The 18106-nt window shown below is 52.1% G+C and overlaps 1 protein-coding gene across 1 annotated transcript; it reads right to left on the reverse strand.

Annotated features, from left to right (window-relative positions):
* Window positions 1-298: 298 nt before the first annotated feature.
* On the reverse strand, window positions 299-18090 carry ZNF48 (zinc finger protein 48). The gene is made up of 4 exons (XM_055298829.2): window positions 17963-18090; window positions 4699-5146; window positions 4403-4496; window positions 299-2946 (listed from the first exon to the last, which is right to left on the reverse strand). Exons 3-4 carry the CDS (start codon window positions 4479-4481, stop codon window positions 1169-1171), a joined length of 1857 nt encoding a protein of 618 aa, XP_055154804.1. The 5' UTR covers window positions 4482-4496; window positions 4699-5146; window positions 17963-18090; the 3' UTR covers window positions 299-1168.
* Between the last annotated feature and the right edge of the window lie 16 nt (window positions 18091-18106).

Consider the following 18106-nt stretch of genomic DNA (forward strand, 5'->3'; position numbering starts at 1 on the left):
GCCTTCCCTCTGCAGCGCCGCGCGGTTTTCCTTTTAAGGGTTGCGCTGGATGCTGTGGCGTAGGTGGTGCCTGCGGGCAGCCAGACCTCAGGCCTGGGGCATCGGCTGATGGAGCTGGCGGCCGTTTTTGAACCAGACGTCGGAGCTAGAAAGCCGCTGACTACGCCTAGACAACCTCTTTATTTAACGGGCTCAGAGAGCAAGGGAACCACACAAAATTTACAGTTTGAGTTTTGCCCGCAGAGACCCCTCTCCTCCTTTTTCATGCCTCTGTGTACACACACACACAGTCCAAGCCTCAGACGAGAAGCCGTTTATTGGTAAAGAGACACATGGAAATGTGGCTGCCAGGCCTCAGAGCGTCCTGCCCTTTTCCCAAACAGCTGGCCTCTGCTATCCACCAGGACTTGGGCTTGGCATCCAGGCTGGATACCATGAGAGCACCTTCTGTCTCTGGTCTATTCTGCCAGTGTCTCCGTGTCAGGGTGGGTTGGCTCCCTCCAGGGCACAAAGGTCTGGGCTCTGTCCAAGAGTGCCCCTCCATAGGGGTGGGTACAACCATGCCACACAGCAGCATTTGCCCCATCCAGATGATCAAGATACCCCTGCCTCATCCCGTTACCTTAAATTCCAGAAGCCCCATCACTGCAGCTCAGAAGGTAAACAAACCCTGGTTCAGGCATTGGTCTCCCAGTGCAAGGTTGGGAGGCATCAGTGGTGCAATCAGCTCACTGCAGCCTCAAACTTTTGGGCTCAAGTGATTCTCCCACCTCAGCCTCCCAAAGTGCTGGGATTACAGGTGTGTACTACCTGCCCAGCAAGGGGAAAGTGTCAGTTCTTAACAGATGAGGCAGCAGGAATTTAGGGTTCTTTGAGTCCTCAGGTGAAAGCCAGTTTATTTATTCAACAAATATTGAATGCCTACTGTGTGCTAGGCAGTCTTCTAGAAGCCAGAGGTACAGCCCGTCCTGGCAAGGTCCTGACCAAGCCCAGCCAGGACAGTTTCCTGAGCTTCAAGGTTACTGTCTCCAATCCCTATTTCTATCTATTCTTCCTCCCCTTTCTTCCCTTCCTTCTCCCTCCCACCACCTCCCAGGCCCTTTCTTCTCTGCTAAGCAGCAGAGCCCCTCCCTTTGGTCTCCTGGGCCTCCATCCTCCCTGGACCACGTCATTCCAGTCCTGTTGGTGCCTCCTGCTTGAGGGGCCTTGCCCTACCATCTCCTATCCCAAAGGGCCTCAGGACCAGGTGCCCACGCTGGTGCTTGATGCGGGCAGAACTGTCACCAAAACCCTTGCCACATTCTGCACACTTGTATGGCTTCTCCCCCGTGTGTGTGCGCCTGTGTTTGACCAGATCTGAGCTCCGGGGGAACTCCTTCCCACAGAAGCCACACACGTGGGGCTGGCTGGGTCCAGAAGGCTGGGCCCGAACTCGGGGTCGAGGGGCCATGGGTACTGGGCCAGGTGGGTTATGTGGCCGCAGGAGAGTGGATGGTGGTGGTGGCGGGGCCCGTTCACCACGGTGGGTGCGGAGGTGCTTGACTCGGGCTGAGCTGTCAGCAAAACCCTTGCCGCATTCAGGACAGAGGTAGGGTTTCTCCCCTGTGTGCACACGATGGTGTTTCACCAGGTCAGAGCTTCGGCGGAAGCCCTTGCCACACTCAGGGCACTTGTGGGGCTTGTCTCCCGCCAGTGGTGGGGGTGGCTCCCCAGCCTGTGGGCCCCCAGGCTCTGGCTCCAAGCCAGGCAGGCCAAAAGGCTCACCTGAGTGTGAGGGACTTCGAGGCGTCAGCGGGGGGCTGGTGCCCAGAGGTGGGGGTGGGCTGGGGATCAGAGCGGGTAGGGGATAGCCTGGGAAGCTGAAGTCCTGGGGCTCCATGTGAGTGAGGCGGTGGCGAAGAAGGGTGGAGCTGAGGCTGAAGGTACGGTCGCATTCCGGGCAGGCATGGGGCCTCTCACCACTGTGGGTGCGGAGGTGTTTGACTCGGGCGGAGCTGTCTGCGAAACCCTTGCCGCACTCTGGGCAGAGGTAGGGCTTCTCACCCGTGTGCACCCGCAGGTGCTTCACCAGGTCGGATCCCCGGGCAAACTCCTTTCCACACACATCACAGCCAAAGGGCTTGGGCCCCAAGTGACTGCGCTGGTGACTCAGGAGGCTGCAGCTGAGCACAAACCTCTTGCCGCAATCAGTGCAGATATATGGCTTGTCCTGGGCCTTCGGTCCCTGGGTAGGTGCTGTGGCTGCCCGAGATGGCTGCCGTCGGGACATCACTGGTCGGGGGGGCTGCTCCCCACGGTGTGTCCGCTGGTGCTTGATGCGGGCGGAACTGTCGCCAAAGCCCTTGCCACATATGCCACACTTGTAGGGCTTCTCACCAGTGTGTGTCCGCTGGTGTTTCACCAGGTCAGAACTCTGCCGGAAGCTCTTGCCACATTCACCACAGATAGTGGGGCGCTCACCAGCAGGGATCCGGGACCGAGGAATCTTTGGGGGACCCTGGGCTGGTGGCCGGGCTCTGTAGGGCTTCTCCCCACTATGAGTCCGCTGGTGTTTGATCCGGGCAGAGCTATCCCCAAAGCCCTTGCCACAGACCCCACACTTGTAGGGTTTCTCCCCAGTGTGGGTCCGCTGGTGTTTCACCAGATCTGACATCTGCCTGAAGCTCTTGCCACACTCACCACACACAGCGGCCCGATCACTACTAGCCTGGCCCCAGCGTGGTTCACCCAGGAGCTGGGGGCCTCTGTCCCGAGGCTGAGGCTTTCCTAGACCCTCTCTCTGGACCCATAAGTCATCCCAGTTGTGGATGCCTTCAGGTTTGAGAGAGGCATTTCCTACTTCATGATCTGGAGCCAAATCTTCTTCTTCCTTGAACCCCAAGTCATCTTCCTGTGGGGTATGTTCAAACTCATTCGGCTGAGAAATCACGTTCTCACTCCCTAGACCTGAGGAAAGAAAAGGAAGTTGTAGACCCTCCCCTTTGGCTCAATACTTATCTTTGACAGCAACCTCTCCAGGAAGACTCCCTTGACAATCTGTGGTCACAGGAACCCCATTCTCTCTGTCCTCTCAACCTCTGGTGCACTTACTATCTGTGCCTCTCAATAAAAACTTTTTACTGTGCCCTTAATGTATGTCATTCACCGAACTCAGCATTAGTATTAAATGCTTGCAAACAATACTATAAAACTATGACTATTCCCATATTACAGGCATGGAAAGACTCAGAGAATTTAAGTCCTTTTGCTGGAGGTTATAAAGGTTAGAAAGTAGCAAAGCCAGGCCAGCAAGGTGGCTCACACCAGTAATCCTAGCACTTTGGGAGGCCGAGGTGGGTGGATCACTTAAGCCCAGGAGTTAGAAACCAGCCTGGGCAACATGGTGAGACCCCATCTTTATTAAAAAAATACAAAAATTAGCTGGGCATGGTGGTGCACACCCATGGTCCCAGCTACTGGGAGGCTGAGGTAGGAGGATCACTTGAGCCCAGGAGGTGGAGACTGCAGTGAGCTGTGATTGTGCCACTCTAGCCTGGGTGACACAGTGAGACCCTGTTGCCAAAAAAAAAAAAAAAGTAGCAAAGCCTGGTGTCTAACTAAGGTCTGTCTGACACTCAAGCCCATGTTAATCCCTACATTATATTGTCTATTTGGAAAACCTGGTATTTGCTATTATTATTGTATCTTATTGTATTAGCCCATTCGGTAATTTGTTACATCAGTTATCCTGTGTGTACCTGAGAGGACCCAGGCACACATCCCTTCCTCAAGAAGCTTAGGGTGGGAGGAGAGATAAGATGAAATATCAATGGTTATAATTGTGGGTTCAGAATAACTATGTTGTCACAAGAGAGACAGTAGATAAGGAAATAGGAACCGGCATTACGGCAGAGCGAAGAGAAAATAATGGAGTGGAATGGAAGATAAGGTGTCAAAGGATGTTGGGACTAGCCTGAGCACGCACGGTTTGGATTGGACACTAGCTAAGGCTTTTAATTAGGAGACAGGGGGACGATAGGAAAGGTTTTCCAGAAAAGACACAGGATTATATCTCGACTTAGATCAATCTGGCGGCAGAATGCATCAGTGGAGAGAAAGGGGCAGAGAGGAGGCTACTGCAATTGCCAGAATAAAACAGAATGAAGCCTGAAGTAGGGCAGAGGCAGTGAGGACGAGGAAGGCCGTGAGGGAGGGGACAGAGGCCGTGAAGAGCCCCTCCCGGCCTGGCGCACGGTAGGTGCTCCGAAAGCTCCGCTCCCTCCCTCGGGGTTTGCTCCCCCCCCCATCTCCCCAGAGGCACAGCTCACGTCCGATCTTCCTGGATCTCGGCCGGCCACAGCCAAGCATCGCAGTCCCCACCGGCCGTTACCTGTCCGTGGCGGCGCACGGCCAAGGCCCTCACCTGTGCGGGCGCCTCTCAGTGGCTCCCTCTCCTCCGGGCCGTGGAGATCCGGGCCCCAAGGCTCTACCGCGCGCTCCATCGCCGGCACGCTGCCCTGAGCAAGGGGACAGACAGCATCCCGCGGTCACACAGCCATGTGTGGCCCGCGGCGCCCTGCCGCTGCCCTCTGCCGGCCAGCGCAGGCACCGGGCGGCGTCGGGTCCCAGGTACGGGCGCGGCTCCCGGTGCCCCCCCGCCCACGCCGCCAGCCGCCCCTGCACCTGCTGCTCCTCCCGGAGCGCAGCCGCCGCTCTCACCTTGCCGGCCGCCTCCGGCTCCGCCACCCCGGCGCCCTCCGGAGCTCCTCAGCGGGGTGCAGGCGCCCGAGCCGCCAGCGGCTCCGGGATGCAGGCTCCGCGCCAATCCGGGAGGGGGCTCGGACCCAGGCGTCCCGGGGGCGGCCGCCGGGGGCGGGGACGGGAAGCGGAAGCGCGGGGCGCACGGAGCCGCTCTAGGACCTTGGAGGAGCTGTGCGCCTGTGGGGGTCGCCCGCGTCGGCTGGAGCTCTGTGGCCGGCGGGCGGCAGCGTGCGGCTCAGGGGCTACTCTAAGCCAAGGCCGGCGGCCCGAACTCGGTGGTATTAACCGTGTGCCTCCTGGGCTGCAGCTGGGTGATGAGGCCCGAGGCTCTTCGTAATTGTGGCTGTGTGTCTCCGGCCACCCGCGCCGACCTCCCGGGCCGGCCGACAGCGCCAGCCACTCCAGCCTGCGAGAGACAAAGAAAGAGGGATCCAAAGACGGACCCGGGGAAAGGGGTGGGGGAGAGACCGAGGCAGACAAAGGGCGGCGGAGACCCCAGACGGGGCGGGGCGGGGCGCCGAGACATGGGAAACAAAGCGGGGCTGGTCCGAGAGGCCGAGGGCCCGGGGTGGGGGTGGGGGTGGAATGGGGGCTGGGCTGGGGAGACCGAGGCAGGAGCAGAGGCTAGAGGCAGACACCAGGTAAACGCTGCTGGAGAGATGGAATCAGACCTGGGGCCCGGAACAAAGACCCTGAGCCAGAGACTCACATCAGAGCCCTGAGTCACAGAGGACGCAAGGGCAGAGAGAGACCGAGGGACAGCAGCTGACCAAAAATACGGGGAGCCAAAGATTGGCCGCTAGAGACAAAGAGACGTAGAAACGGATAAGAGATAAAGTCATTGACGCAGAGTCCGAGGAGCAGTAAGAAGAGGCTGGGAGCCTGGAGAGGAACAGGCCCAGGAGCAGAGGAACAAAAGACGACAGTCAGCGAAACGGGCAGAGACAAAGAGAAAGAGACACAAAGAAAGAGGCGGCCAGAACGACTCCGGATAGGTCGGCAGCCCTACAGAGGCCAGGCTCAGGGAGAGGCTGAAGAACAAGCCCTGTTTCCCATCCTGGTGGGGCCCTGGCTGGAGCTGTGTTTCCAGGTTGCCAGGCCCTAGGAGCAAGATCCCAGTATCCGCCCTTTGGGCGTGCTTGGTTTTGGGGTGGAGAGAGTGTCTGGAGGTGTCTTCAGCCCCTCTGCCAATGATGGTGGGGGTAACTGGTTTATGTATTAATTCACATTTATTAGCATCTTAGTGCTAAGCCAAGAGTTGGGGATAAAGAGTTGAAACACCTGCAAGATTTGTCCTTGGAGAGCTACCAGTCCAAAGGAGCAAGTACACAAATCACTGAAATTAGAGAATTTAGCTGGGCCTGGTGGCCTGCCCCTGTAATCCCAGCTGGGAGGATTCCCTGAACCTGGGCATTCAAGATGCAGTGAGCCATGATCGTGCCACTGTACTCCATGCTGGGCAACAGAACGAGACCCTGTCCCTAAAAAAAAAAAAAAAGAGAGAGAGAGTGGGCTGGGCCCAGTGGCTCATGCCTGTAATCCCAGCACTTTGGGAGGCCAAGGTGGGAGGATCACTTGAGGCCAGTAGTTCAAAACCAGCCTAGGCAAAAAAGTGGACCTTGTCTCTACAAAAAAACAAAAATTTGGCAGTGCATGGTAGCACATATCTGTGGTCATGGCTACGCTGGAGACTGAGGCAGGAGGAGCACCTGAGCCTAGGAGGTTGAGGCTGCAGTAAACCATATTTGTGACACTGCCCTTCAGCCTGGGCAATAGAGTGAGACCCCATCTAAAAAAAAAAGAGAAAGAAAGACTTAAGGTAGTTATATGGACCCGGCCAGGTGCAGTGGCTCACACCTGTAATCTCAACACTTTGGGAGGCCGAGGCAGGTGAATCATATGAGGTCAGGAGTTTGGTACCAGTCTGGCCAACATGGTGAAACCCCGTCTCTACTAAAAATACAAAACTTAGCAGGGCGTGGTGGCACGGGCCTGTAATCCCAGCTACTCAGGAGGCTGAGGCAGGAGTATCACTTGAACCTAGGAGGCGGAGGTTGCAAAGAGCCGAGATCACACCACTGCATTCCAGCCTGGGCGACAGAGACAGACTCCCTCTCAAAAAAAGTAATTAATTAATTAAATTAAAAAGACCGGGTGTGATGCCTCACACCTATAATCCCACACTTTGGGAGCCCGAGGCAGGCAGATCACTTGAGGTCAGGAGTTCCAGACCAGCCTGGCCAACATGGTGAAACCCCATCTCTACTAAAAATACAAAAATTAGCAGGGCGTGGTGGCAGGCGCCTGTAATCCCAGCTACTCGGGAGGCTGAGGCAGGAGAATCACTTGAACCCTGGAGGCGGAGTTTGCAGTGAGCTGAGATTGCGCCATTGCACTCCAGCCTGGGGGACAAGAGCGAGACTTCGTCTCAAGAAAAAAAAAAAAGAGTTATATGGACCAATTCACAATAGTGTGGGAGAACAGGAAGGGTTCTAGTTTGTAGTAATGAATCTCTGTGTGCCTGGCATGCATGGATGTTAACACTGACAGAAACAGGGACCACAAATCAACACATACCTACTGATCACCAGCTAATACCTAAACACTGTCCTAGGCCCTGGAAATAAACTCTTCAGGAAGCTCTTGGCCCAATAGGATATGGAGTTGTCAGATGGTGTGACAGGTTCTATATTGACTGTATGGACAAAATTTTATAGGAGTGTAGCACAGAGAGATACCTTCTGTAGAGTTCAGTGGCTGCAGATACTGTCTTTAAAGCCATTTATGCAGAGTATGGTTCTTGGCCTTGTCACTTAATTGCTACTTGACTTTAGGGAAGTTACTTAAGCTTGTTTCCCAAACTGTAAAACAGGGATGATAACAGCTAACTTTGATGGTTGAGGACGAATATGTGTAAAAGCACTTAGCAAAAGTATCAGCTATTACTCTAATTGGTTTGATTTCAGCAAAGTCCAGACTCTGCCTGGAGTGGGGGCTGAATGAACAACTCCAGGCAGTGGGGGCTGAATGAACAGTGGGCCACACACCACCTGAAAACCTAATATGGGCCAGACATGGTGGCTCACACCTGTAATCCCAACACCTTGGGAGGCTGAGGTGGGCAGGTCTCTTGAGTCCAGCAGTTTGAGACCAGCCTGGCCAACATGGCGAAACCCCGTCTCTAAAAAGATACAGGGCCGGAGGCGGTGGCTTACTCCTGTAATCCCAGCACTTTGGGATGCCGAGGTAGGCGGATCACAAGGTCAGGAGATCAAGACCATCCTGGCTAACATGGTGAAACCCCGTCTCTACTAAAAATACAAAAAAATTAGATGAGTGTTGTGGTGGGCGCCTGTAGTCTCAGATACTCAGGAGGCTGAGGCAAGAGAATGGTGTGAACCTGGGAGGCAGAACTTCCAGTGAGCCGAGATCGCGCCACTGCGCTCCAGCCTGGGCAACAGAGCGAGACTCCGCCTCAGGAAAAAATAAAATAAAACAAATAAAAAGATACAAAAAAGTTAGCTGGGAGTGGTGGTACACACCTGTAGTCCCAGCTACTTGGGAGGCTGAGGTGAGAGGATCACTTGGGCCCGGGAGGTGAAAGTTGCAGGGAGCTGAGATCATGCCAGTGCACTCTAGCCTGGGTGACAGAGCAAGACCCTATCCCACCCCCGCCCGGCCAAAAAAAAAAAGAGAAAGAAAAGGAAAGAAAACCTTAGGCTGGAATCAGTGGCTCACGCCTATAATCCCCACACTTTGGGAGGCTGAGGCAGGTGAATCACCTGAGGTCAGGAGTTCGAGACCAGTTTGCCCAACATGGTGAAACCCCATCTCTACTAAAAAATACAAAAATGGCCGGGCGCAGTGGCTCACGCTTGTAATCCCAGCACTTTGGGAGGCTGAGGTGGGCAGATCATGAGGTCAGGAGATCGAGACCACGGTGAAACCCCGTCTCTACTAAAAATACAAAAAATTAGCCGGGCGTGGTGGCGGGCGCCTGTAGTCCCAGCTACTCGGAGAGGCTGAGGCAGGAGAATGGCGTGAACCCGGGAGGCGGAGCTTGCAGTGAGCCAAGATCACGCCACTGCACTCCAACCTGGGTGACAGAGCAAGACTCCATCTCAAAAAAAAAAAAAATACAAAAATTAGCCAGGTGTGGTGGTACACGCCTGTAATCCTAGCTACTTGGGAGGCTGAGGCAGGAGAATCGCTTGAACTCGGGAGCTGGAGGTTGCAGTGAGCTGAGATCACACTACTGCATTTCATTCTGGGCAACAGAACAAAACTCTGTTTAAAAAAAAAAAAAAGAAAAAAGAAAAGAAAAGAAAAAAAACGCCAGGAGCGGTGGCTCACGCCTGTAATCCCAGCACTTTGGTAGGCTGAGGCGGGCGGATCATGAGGTCAGGGGTTTGAGACCAGCCTGACCAACATGGTGAAACCCCGTCTCTACTAAAATTTAAAAAATTAGCTGGGCGTGGTGGCGCTCACCTGTAATCCTAGCTACTCAGGAGGCTGAGGCAGGAGAATCATTTGAACCTGGAGGCAGAGGTTGCAGTGAGCAGAGATCACTGCACTCCAGCCTGGGCGACAGAGTGAGACTCCATCTCAAAAAATAAAAATAAAAGAAAACCTAATGTATGCTAGAAGCTTGAGATCCAAAGATGACTATGGATTATAACCTATCTTCAGAGAGGAAAATAGAGAATAGTTCTGTTTTAATGTGTCGTGAGTTTACATATTAGGAAAGCAGTGAAAGATGAAGATAGAATGTAAGTTTATTCGGCCGGGCAGCTGTAATCCCAGCACTTTGGGAGGTCAAGGTGGGCAGATCACGAGGTCAGGAGATCGAGACCATCCTGGCTAGCACGTTGAAACCCCATCTGTGGCCGGGCGCAGTGGCTCACGCCTGTAATCCCAGCACTTTGGGAGGCTGAGGTGGGCTGATCATGAGGTCAGGAGATCGAGACCATCCTGGCTAACATGGTGAAACCCCGTCTCTACTAAAAATATTTTAAAAAAAATTAGCTGGGGGTGATGGCGGGCGCCTGTAGTCCCAGCTACTTAGGAGGCTGAGGCAGGAGAATGGCATGAACCCAGGAGGCGGAGCTTGCAGCAAGCCGAGATCACACCACTGCACTCCAGCCTGGGCGACAGAGCAAGACTCCATCTCAAAAAAAAAAAAAAAGAAACCCCATCTCTACTAAAAATACAAAAAATTAGCTGGGCATGGTGGCAGGCACCTATAGTCCCAGCTACTCAGGAGGCTGAGGCAGGAGAATCACGTGAACCTGGGAGGGGATGTTGCAGTGAGTCCAGATCGCACCACTGCACTCCAGCCTGGGCGACAGAGAGAGACTCCGACTCAAAAAAAAAAAAAAAAAATGTAAGTTTATTCATTTGTTCCACAAACATTTCCTGGGTATCCATCAGGCACTGGGCATTTGTGCTGGGAAATAGAAGAGGGTATAAATCGTCAGCATGCCTGCCATATTCATTTGCAGAGCTGCCTAACTCTGACTTTGAGAGGACAAATCCTATAGTTATTAGATCTGAACTTGAATCCATGTCTAAAGATATAGAAGTCCCTCCAGGGATGCAAGGGGGAGGGGAAGAGGTAACTATGAAGACATGATGGCAAGATGAAGAAGAACTAATCCAGGCTGGGCATAATGGCTCACACCTGGAATCCCAGTGCTTTGGGAGGCCGAGGCAGGAGAATCATTTGAGGTCAGGAGTTTGGGACCAGCCTGGCCAACATAGTGACCCCATCTCTAAAAAGAAAAAATAATTAGCCAGGGATGGTGGTGCAAAGCTATAGTCCCAGCTACTTGGGAGGCAGAAGTGAGCCCAGGTGTTCAAGGCTGCAATAAGCTATGATAGCACTACTACATTCCAGCCTGGGCAACAGAACAAGACCCTGTTTCTAAAAAAAAAAAAAAAAGAAGAATTAGTCCAAATTACTAAATAATTACTAAATGGGAAGAGAGCTGTCCACTACACACTGCCCTATATGAAACTCAAGGTACTGCCTTCCTTTGTCGAAGCAAACAAGCCCCAAATATCATGTGAATGATTTGCCATAATTAGTTGGAACTAATAAGCACGTAAATGGACTATGGTGTCACTGTTAATTCATATAAACACTACATTTAACACAATGACCAAGCAAGAGTCTTTTTTTTTTTTTTTTTTTGAGACAGAGTCTCACTCTGTTGCCCAGGTTGGAGTGCAGTGGCACGATCTTGGCTCACCACAACCACCGCCTCCCGGGTTGAAGCAATTCTCCTGCCTCAGCCTCCCAAGTAGCTGGGGTTACAGGTGCGCACCACCATGCCCAGCTAATTTTTGTATTATTATTATTATTATTTTTTGAGATGGAGTCTCGCTCTGTTGCCTAGGCTGGGGTGCAGTGGCACAATCTTGGCTCACTGCAAGCTACACCTCCTGGGTTCATGCCATTCTCCTGCCTCAGCCTCCCGAGTAGCTGGGACTACAGGCGCCCACCACCATGCCCAGCTAACTTTTTGTATTTTTAGTAGAGACGGGTTTCACCATGTCAGCCAGGATGATCTTGATCTCCTGACCTCGTGATCCGCCCGCCTCAGTCTCCCAAAGTGCTGGGATTACAGGCATGAACCACCGCGCCCGGCCAATTTTTGTATTTTTAGTAGAGATGGAGTTTCACTTTGTTGGCCAGGCTAGTCTCGAACTTCTGATCTCATGATACACCTCCCTCAGCTTCCCAAAGTGCCGGGATTACAGGCGTGAGGCACCATGCCCGGCCTCAAGAGCCTTTTGTGAGGGGTTGTTTTCTTTTTGTTGTTGTTGTTTTTGTTTTTAATTTAATTTATTTTTATTTTTAATTTTCTTTTGAGATAGAGTCTTACTCTGTCGCCCAGGCTGGAGTGCAGTGGCGCAGTCTCGGCTCACTGCAACCTCTGCCTCCCGAGTTCAAGCAATTCTTCTGCCTCAGCCTCCTGAGTAGCTGAGATTACAGGTGTGTGGCACCACGCCTGGCTAATTTTTGTATTTTTTTTAGTAGAGATGAGGTGTCGCCATGTTGGCCAGGCTGGTCTTGAACTCCTGACCTCAGGTGATCCACCCACGTTGATCTCCCAAAGTGCTGGGATTACAGGCGTGAGCCACTGCGCCCGGACTGTGGTTGCTTTTTTGAGACAGGGTCTCGCTCTGTTGCCACTGCACCTGGCCTGGCATTAATATGTACAAATGCTTAAAATATATAACTTCCTGTGCCAGGTGCAGCAGCTGTAATCCCAGGACTTTGGGAGACCAAGAAGGGAGGATTGTGTGAGTTCAGGAGTTCAAGACCAGCCAGGGCAACATAGCAAGATCTTGTCTTTACTAAAAATCAAAAAGCTTAACTGGGTGTAGTGGTGCACACCTGTAGTCCCAGCTAAAACAAACACAAAAACTAAAACGAAAACAGATAATGTACATGTGCATGTATCATAGAAAGATGTAGAGAACAGGCCTGGCGCGGTGGCTCACACCTGTAATCCCAGCACTTTGGGAGGCTGAGGTGGGTGGATCACCTGAGATTGGGAATTCGAGACCAGCCTGACCAACATTGAGAAACCCCATCTCTACTAAAAATACAAAAAAAAATTAGCCAAGCGTGGTGGTGCATGCCTGTAATCAATCCCAGCTACTTGGGAGGCTGAGGTAGGAGAATCGCTTGAACCCAGGAGGCGGAGGTTGTGGTGAGCCAAGATCGTGCCATTGCACTCTAGCCTGGGCAACAAGAGCAAAACTCCCTCTCGAAAAAAAAAAAAAAGATGTAGAGAACACATGAAGTGACAAAAGCATGTTTCCAAAGTTACAATGTGACCCTATTTTTATAAATATAAACAGTGTGTATACATATATATAGGCGTACAAGAAGGATAAATACTAAAATTGGGTTATAGAAAGATAGTGATTGGGAGGCCAAGATGGGCAGAGCACCTGAGGTCAGAAGTTCGAGATCAGTCTGGACAACATGGTGAAACCCTGTCTCTACTAAAAATACAAAAATTAGTCAGGTATGGTGCCAGGCACCTGTAATCCCAGCTAGTTGGGAGGCTGAGGCAGAAGAATCGCTTGAACCCGGGAGGTGGAGGTTGCGGTGAGCTGAGATCGCGCCATTGTACTCCAGCCTGGGTGACAAGAGCAAAACTGTCTTTTTTTTGTTTTGTTTTGGAGACGAAGTCTTACTCTTGCCCCCCAGGCTGGAGTGCGATGGTGCGATCTCCACTCACTGCAACCTCCGCCTCCCGGGTTCAAGTGATTCTCCTCCTGCCTCAGCCTCCCGAGTAGCTGGGATTACAGGCATGCGCCACCATGCCTGGCTAATTTTTGTATTTTTAATAGAGACAGGATTTCAACATGTTGACCAGGCTGGTCTTGAACTCCTGACCTCAGATGAACCGCCCGCCTCGGCCTCCCAAAGTGCTGGGATTACAGGAGTGAGCCATGACGCCCCGCCGAAACACTGTCTAAAAAAAAAAAAAAAAAAAAAGGCCAGGCGCAGTGGCTCATGCCTGTAATCCCAGCACTTCGGGAGGCCGAGGCGGGTGGATCACGAGGTCAAGAAATTGAGACCATCTTGGCTAACACAGTGAAACCCCGTCTCTACTAAAAATACAAAAAAATTAGCCGGGCGTGGTGGTGGGCACCTGTAGTCCCAGCTACTCAGGAGGCTGAGGCAGGAGAATGGCATGAACCCAGGAGGCGGAGCTTGCAGTGAGCCAAGATCGCGCCACTGCACTCCAGCCTGGGCAACAGAGCAAGACTCTGTCTTGGCCGGGCGCGGTGGCTCACGCTTGTAATCCCAGCACTTTGGGAGGCCGAGGCGGGCGGATCACGAGGTCAGGAGATCGAGACCACTGTGAAACCCCGTCTCTATAGAAAAAATACAAAAAAAAATTAGCCGGGCGTGGTGGCGGGCGCCTGTAGTCCCAGCTACTCGGAGAGGCTGAGGCAGGAGAATGGCGTGAACCCAGGAGGCGGAGCTCGCAGTGAGCCGAGATCGCGCCACTGCACTCCAGCCTGGGCGACAGAGGAGACTCCGTCTCAAAAAAAAAAAAAGACTCTGTCTCAAAAAAAAAAAAGAAAGGCCAGGTGCGGTGGCTCACACCTGTAATCCCAGCACTTTGGAATGCCGGGAGTTCGAGACCAGTCTGACCAACGTGGTGGAACCCCATCTCTACTAAAAATACAAAAATTACGTGGGCGTGGTGGCACATGCCTGTAATCCAAGCCACTCCGGAGGCTGAGGCAGGAAAATCGCTTGAACCCGGGAGGCAGAGGTTGCGGTGAGCCGAGATCACACCATTGCACTCCAGCTTGGACAACAAGAGCGAAACTACAAGAGCGAAACTCCGTCTCAAAAAAAAAAAAAATGGTGATATCACATTAAAAAAAATTTTTTTTTGAGGTAGGGTCTGGCTCTGTCACACAGACTGGACGATCCTCCCACCTCAGCCTTCTGAGTAGCTGGGACCACAGGTGCATGCCACCATGCCCAGATAATTTTTGTATTTTTTGTAGACATGGGGTTTCACCATGTTCCCCAGGCTGGTCTCGAATTCCTGAGCTTAAGCCATCCTCCTGCCTCGGCCTCCCAAAGTGCTGGGATTACAGGCATGAGCCACCACTCCCGGCCCACATTTAAATGTTTATATTTCAATTGCATTTTATAATTTTTCTATGAGACCATGTGTTGGTTGTACAATAAATAGATAAATATATGTCATCTTAAACTTTGTATTTTTTTTGAGACAGGGTCACACTCTGTCACCCATGCTAAAGTGTAGTGACACCACAATGACTCATTGCAGCCTCAAATTCCTGGGCTCAAGTGATCCTCCCGCCTCAACCTCCCAACTAGCTGGGACAACAACAATTGTGCACCACGATGCCCAGCTAATTTTTTTTTTTTTTAAATTTGTAAAGACAGGATCTCACTGTGTTGCTCAGGCTGGTCTCAAAATCCTGGCCTCAAGTGATCCTCCCACCTTGGCCTCCCAAAGTGCTGGGATTACAGACATGAGCCACTGCCTGGCCTACATGTTATCCACTTTTTTATTTATTTTTTTAATACAGATCGGGTCTTGCTATGTTGACCAGACTGGTCTTGAACTCCTAGCCTCAAGCAATCCTCCCACCTCAGCCTCCCAAAGCACTGGGATTACAGGCATGAGCCACCACGCCCAACCTTTTTTTTTTTTTTCCTTTAAACATGTTATTCTGTCAAAGGCTGTTGAATAACTCAGAGAAGAGTTGATCAGGGTCTGAACCCAAAGCAGGTTAATGGTATGGAGAGTGTGGAGAAAACGGAACCAATTTTTCTGAAGGATAGGTGGGAATTGGAAACTCACTGGAAACACTTGTGGGGAATGAGGGTGAGAGGAGTTCAGAATATTTTTTTCCCTTTTTTTTGAGACAGAGTCTTGCTCTGTCGCCAGGCTGGAGTGCAATGGTGCGATCTTGGCTCACTGCAACCTGCGCCTCCTGGGTTCAAGTGATTCTTGTGCCTCAGCCTCCCAAGTAGCTGGGATTACAGGCACATGCCACCACACCCAACTAATTTTTGTATTTTTAGTAGAGACGGGGTTTCACCATGTTGGCCAGGATGGTCTCGATCTCCTGACCTCCTGATCTGCCTGCCTTGGCCTCCCCAAGTCCTGGGATTACAGGCGTGAACCACCATGCCCAGCTGATTTCAGAATTTTAACTAAGACCATAGAGATGCTCAGCCTGGTGAGAGATGCAGGAGGAAGGCCGGTGGTGGAGTGCTGAGAGGTAACATGATCCCTGCCCCTTGCTTATTTATTTATTTATATTATTATTATTATTAGAGAAAGAGTTTTGCTCTTGTCGCCCAGATTGGAGTGCAATGGCACGATCTCAGCTCACCGCAACCTTCGCCTCCCAGGTTCAAGTGATTCTCCTGCTTCAGCTGCCGTGTAGCTGGGATTACAGGCATGCGCCACCACGCCCTGCTAATTTTGTATTTTTAGTAGAGCCAGGGTTTCTCCATGTTGGTCAGGCTGGTCTCGAACTCCTGACCACGGGTGATCCGCCTGACTCGGCCTCCCAAAGTGCTGGGATTACAGGCATGAGCCACGGCGCCCGGCCTATTTATTTATTTTTTTGAGATGGAGTCTCGCCCTGTCGCCCAGGCTGGAGTGCAGTGGCAGGATCTTGGCGCACTGCAACCTATGCCTCTCAGGTTCTAGCAGTTCTCCTGCCTCAGCCTCCCTAGTAGCTGTGATTACAGGCATGCACCACCATGCCTGGCTAATTTTTGTATTCTTAGTAGAGACAGGGTTTTCACCATGTTGGCCAGGCTGGTCTCGAACTCCTGACCTCAAGTGATCCGCCTGCCCCGTCCTCCCAAAGTGCTGGAATTACAGGCATGAGCCACCGCACCCAGCCACCCTTTCCAGATTCTTAACAGTCCCTTGATGGTATTAAGTAGCATTTTTGTTTGTTTGTTTTTTGTTTTTTGAGACAGAGTCTTGCTCTGTCACCAGGTTGGAGTGCAGTGGCGCGATCTTGGCTCACTGCAACCTCCACCTCCTGGGTTCAAGCAATTCTCCTGCTTTAGCCTCCTGAGTAGCTGGGACTACAGGCACATGGCACCAGGCCCAGCTAATTTTTTGTATTTTTAGTAGAGATGGGGTTTCACCACGTTGGCCAAGATGGTCTCAATCTCTTGACCTCGTGATCTGCCCAACTCAGGCTCCCAAAGTGCTGGGATTACAGGTATGAGCCACTGCAGCCGTCCTGAGGTAGATTTGTTTGTTCGTTTGTTTGAGATAGGGTCTTGCTCTGTTGCCCAAGATGGAGTGTAGCGGTGCAATCTTGGCTCACTGCAATCTCCACCTCCTGGGCTCAAGCAATTCTCTTGCCTCAGATTCCCAAGTAGCTGGAATTAAAGGCACGCACCACCACGCCTGGCTAATTTTTGTATTTTTGCTAGACAGGGTCTCGCCATGTTGGCCAGGCTGGTCTTGAACTCCTGGCCTCAAGTGATCCACCCACCTCGCCCTCCCAAAGTGCTGGGATTACAGGCGTGAGCCACCACGCCAGCCAGGTGCTGGGAATCTGAAGGAGGGACAATGACCTTGCCTAGGGTAGGTGGAGAGATCGCATAGAGGCAGAGTCTTTGGAAAGAAACACTTGAAGGATGGGGAAGAGTCTAACTGATTCAGAAAAAGGAAAAGCTCAATGTGAGTAGAGAGCCAAGGATGTTTGGAAGAGTGAGAGATGCGGTGATGAGGTCAGCTGAGGGAGGCTTTGGCGGTCAGGCCAGAATTCAGACTTGACTCTGAGTTACTGGGGAGTTCTTGAAGGATTTTGAGCAGTGGAGTTCCTTGGCCAGGATTCTTAAGGAAAATCTCTCGGGCAGTGGTGTCCAAAGACCTGGAGTCCTTTTATGAATCCATTGTCTGAGCTGGAAAATGGATGGCTTCACCCACTCCCAATCCCATCATGGCTTCTGGTCTACTTAAACCATGAGAACTTTTTTCTTTTTCTTTTTTTGAAACAGGGTTGGCCCCGGCGCAGTGGCTCACGCCTGTAATCCCAGCAGTTGGGGAGGCAGAGGCGGGCGGATCACGAGGTCAGGAGATCGAAACTATCCTGGCTAACACGGGGAAATCCCGTCTCTACTAAAAATCCAGGCGCGGTAGTGGGTGCCTGTAGTCCCAGCTACTCAGGGGGCTGAGGCAGGAGAATGGCAAGAACCCGGGAGGCGGAGCTTGCAGTGAGCCGAGATGGCGCCACTACACTACAGCCTGGGCGACAGAGCGAGACTCTGTCTCAAAAAAAAAAAAAAAAAAAAAAAAAAGAAACAGGGTTTTGCTGTGTTGCTCAGGCTGGAGTGTAGTGGTGTGATCACAGCTCACTGCAGTCTTGATCTTCTGGGCTCATGCAATCCTCCCACCTCAGCCTCCCCAGTAGCTGGGACTACAGGATTGTACCATCATGTCTGGCTAATTTTTTTATGTTTTGTAGAGATGGTAGAGGGGCATGTCCCTCTGTTGCCCAGGCTGGTCTAGAGCTCCTTGACTCAAGCTGTCCTCCCTCCTCCGCCTCCCAGAGTGCTGAGATTACATCCTGGGAACTGTTTTTTAATCAGTTCATCAAAACCTTCATCACCCCTGCTAACAAAGGGAGCCACTTCCTTCCTCTCTGCACATACCCCATGTCTCACCACGATGATGGAGCTACAGTGGGACTTGGAATCCAGATGTGTGAAGGATGCAGGAGTTGAAGATGTGTAGAGAGGTGATGGGCAAAGGGGTCCAGGAGGTGGTAACCCCAGGTGTTCTTGGCCTTGGCCTTCCCCACCTTTCTG

The sequence above is a fragment of the Symphalangus syndactylus genome, chromosome 11 (assembly GCF_028878055.3).
Source record: "Symphalangus syndactylus isolate Jambi chromosome 11, NHGRI_mSymSyn1-v2.1_pri, whole genome shotgun sequence".
In the NCBI taxonomy this organism is placed as follows: Eukaryota; Metazoa; Chordata; class Mammalia; order Primates; family Hylobatidae; genus Symphalangus; species Symphalangus syndactylus.

What these genes read in the sequence shown, in the direction of transcription:
- ZNF48 (XM_055298829.2), bottom strand. Translation starts at nt 4,481, where the DNA reads ATGGAGCGCGCGGTAGAGCCTTGGGGCCCGGATCTCCACGGCCCGGAG. An exon ending in ACTGAGAGGCGCCCGCACAG is followed by an intron (nt 2,947 to 4,402) that starts GTGAGGGCCTTG and finishes TTCTTTCCTCAG; the next exon opens with GTCTAGGGAGTGAGAACGTG.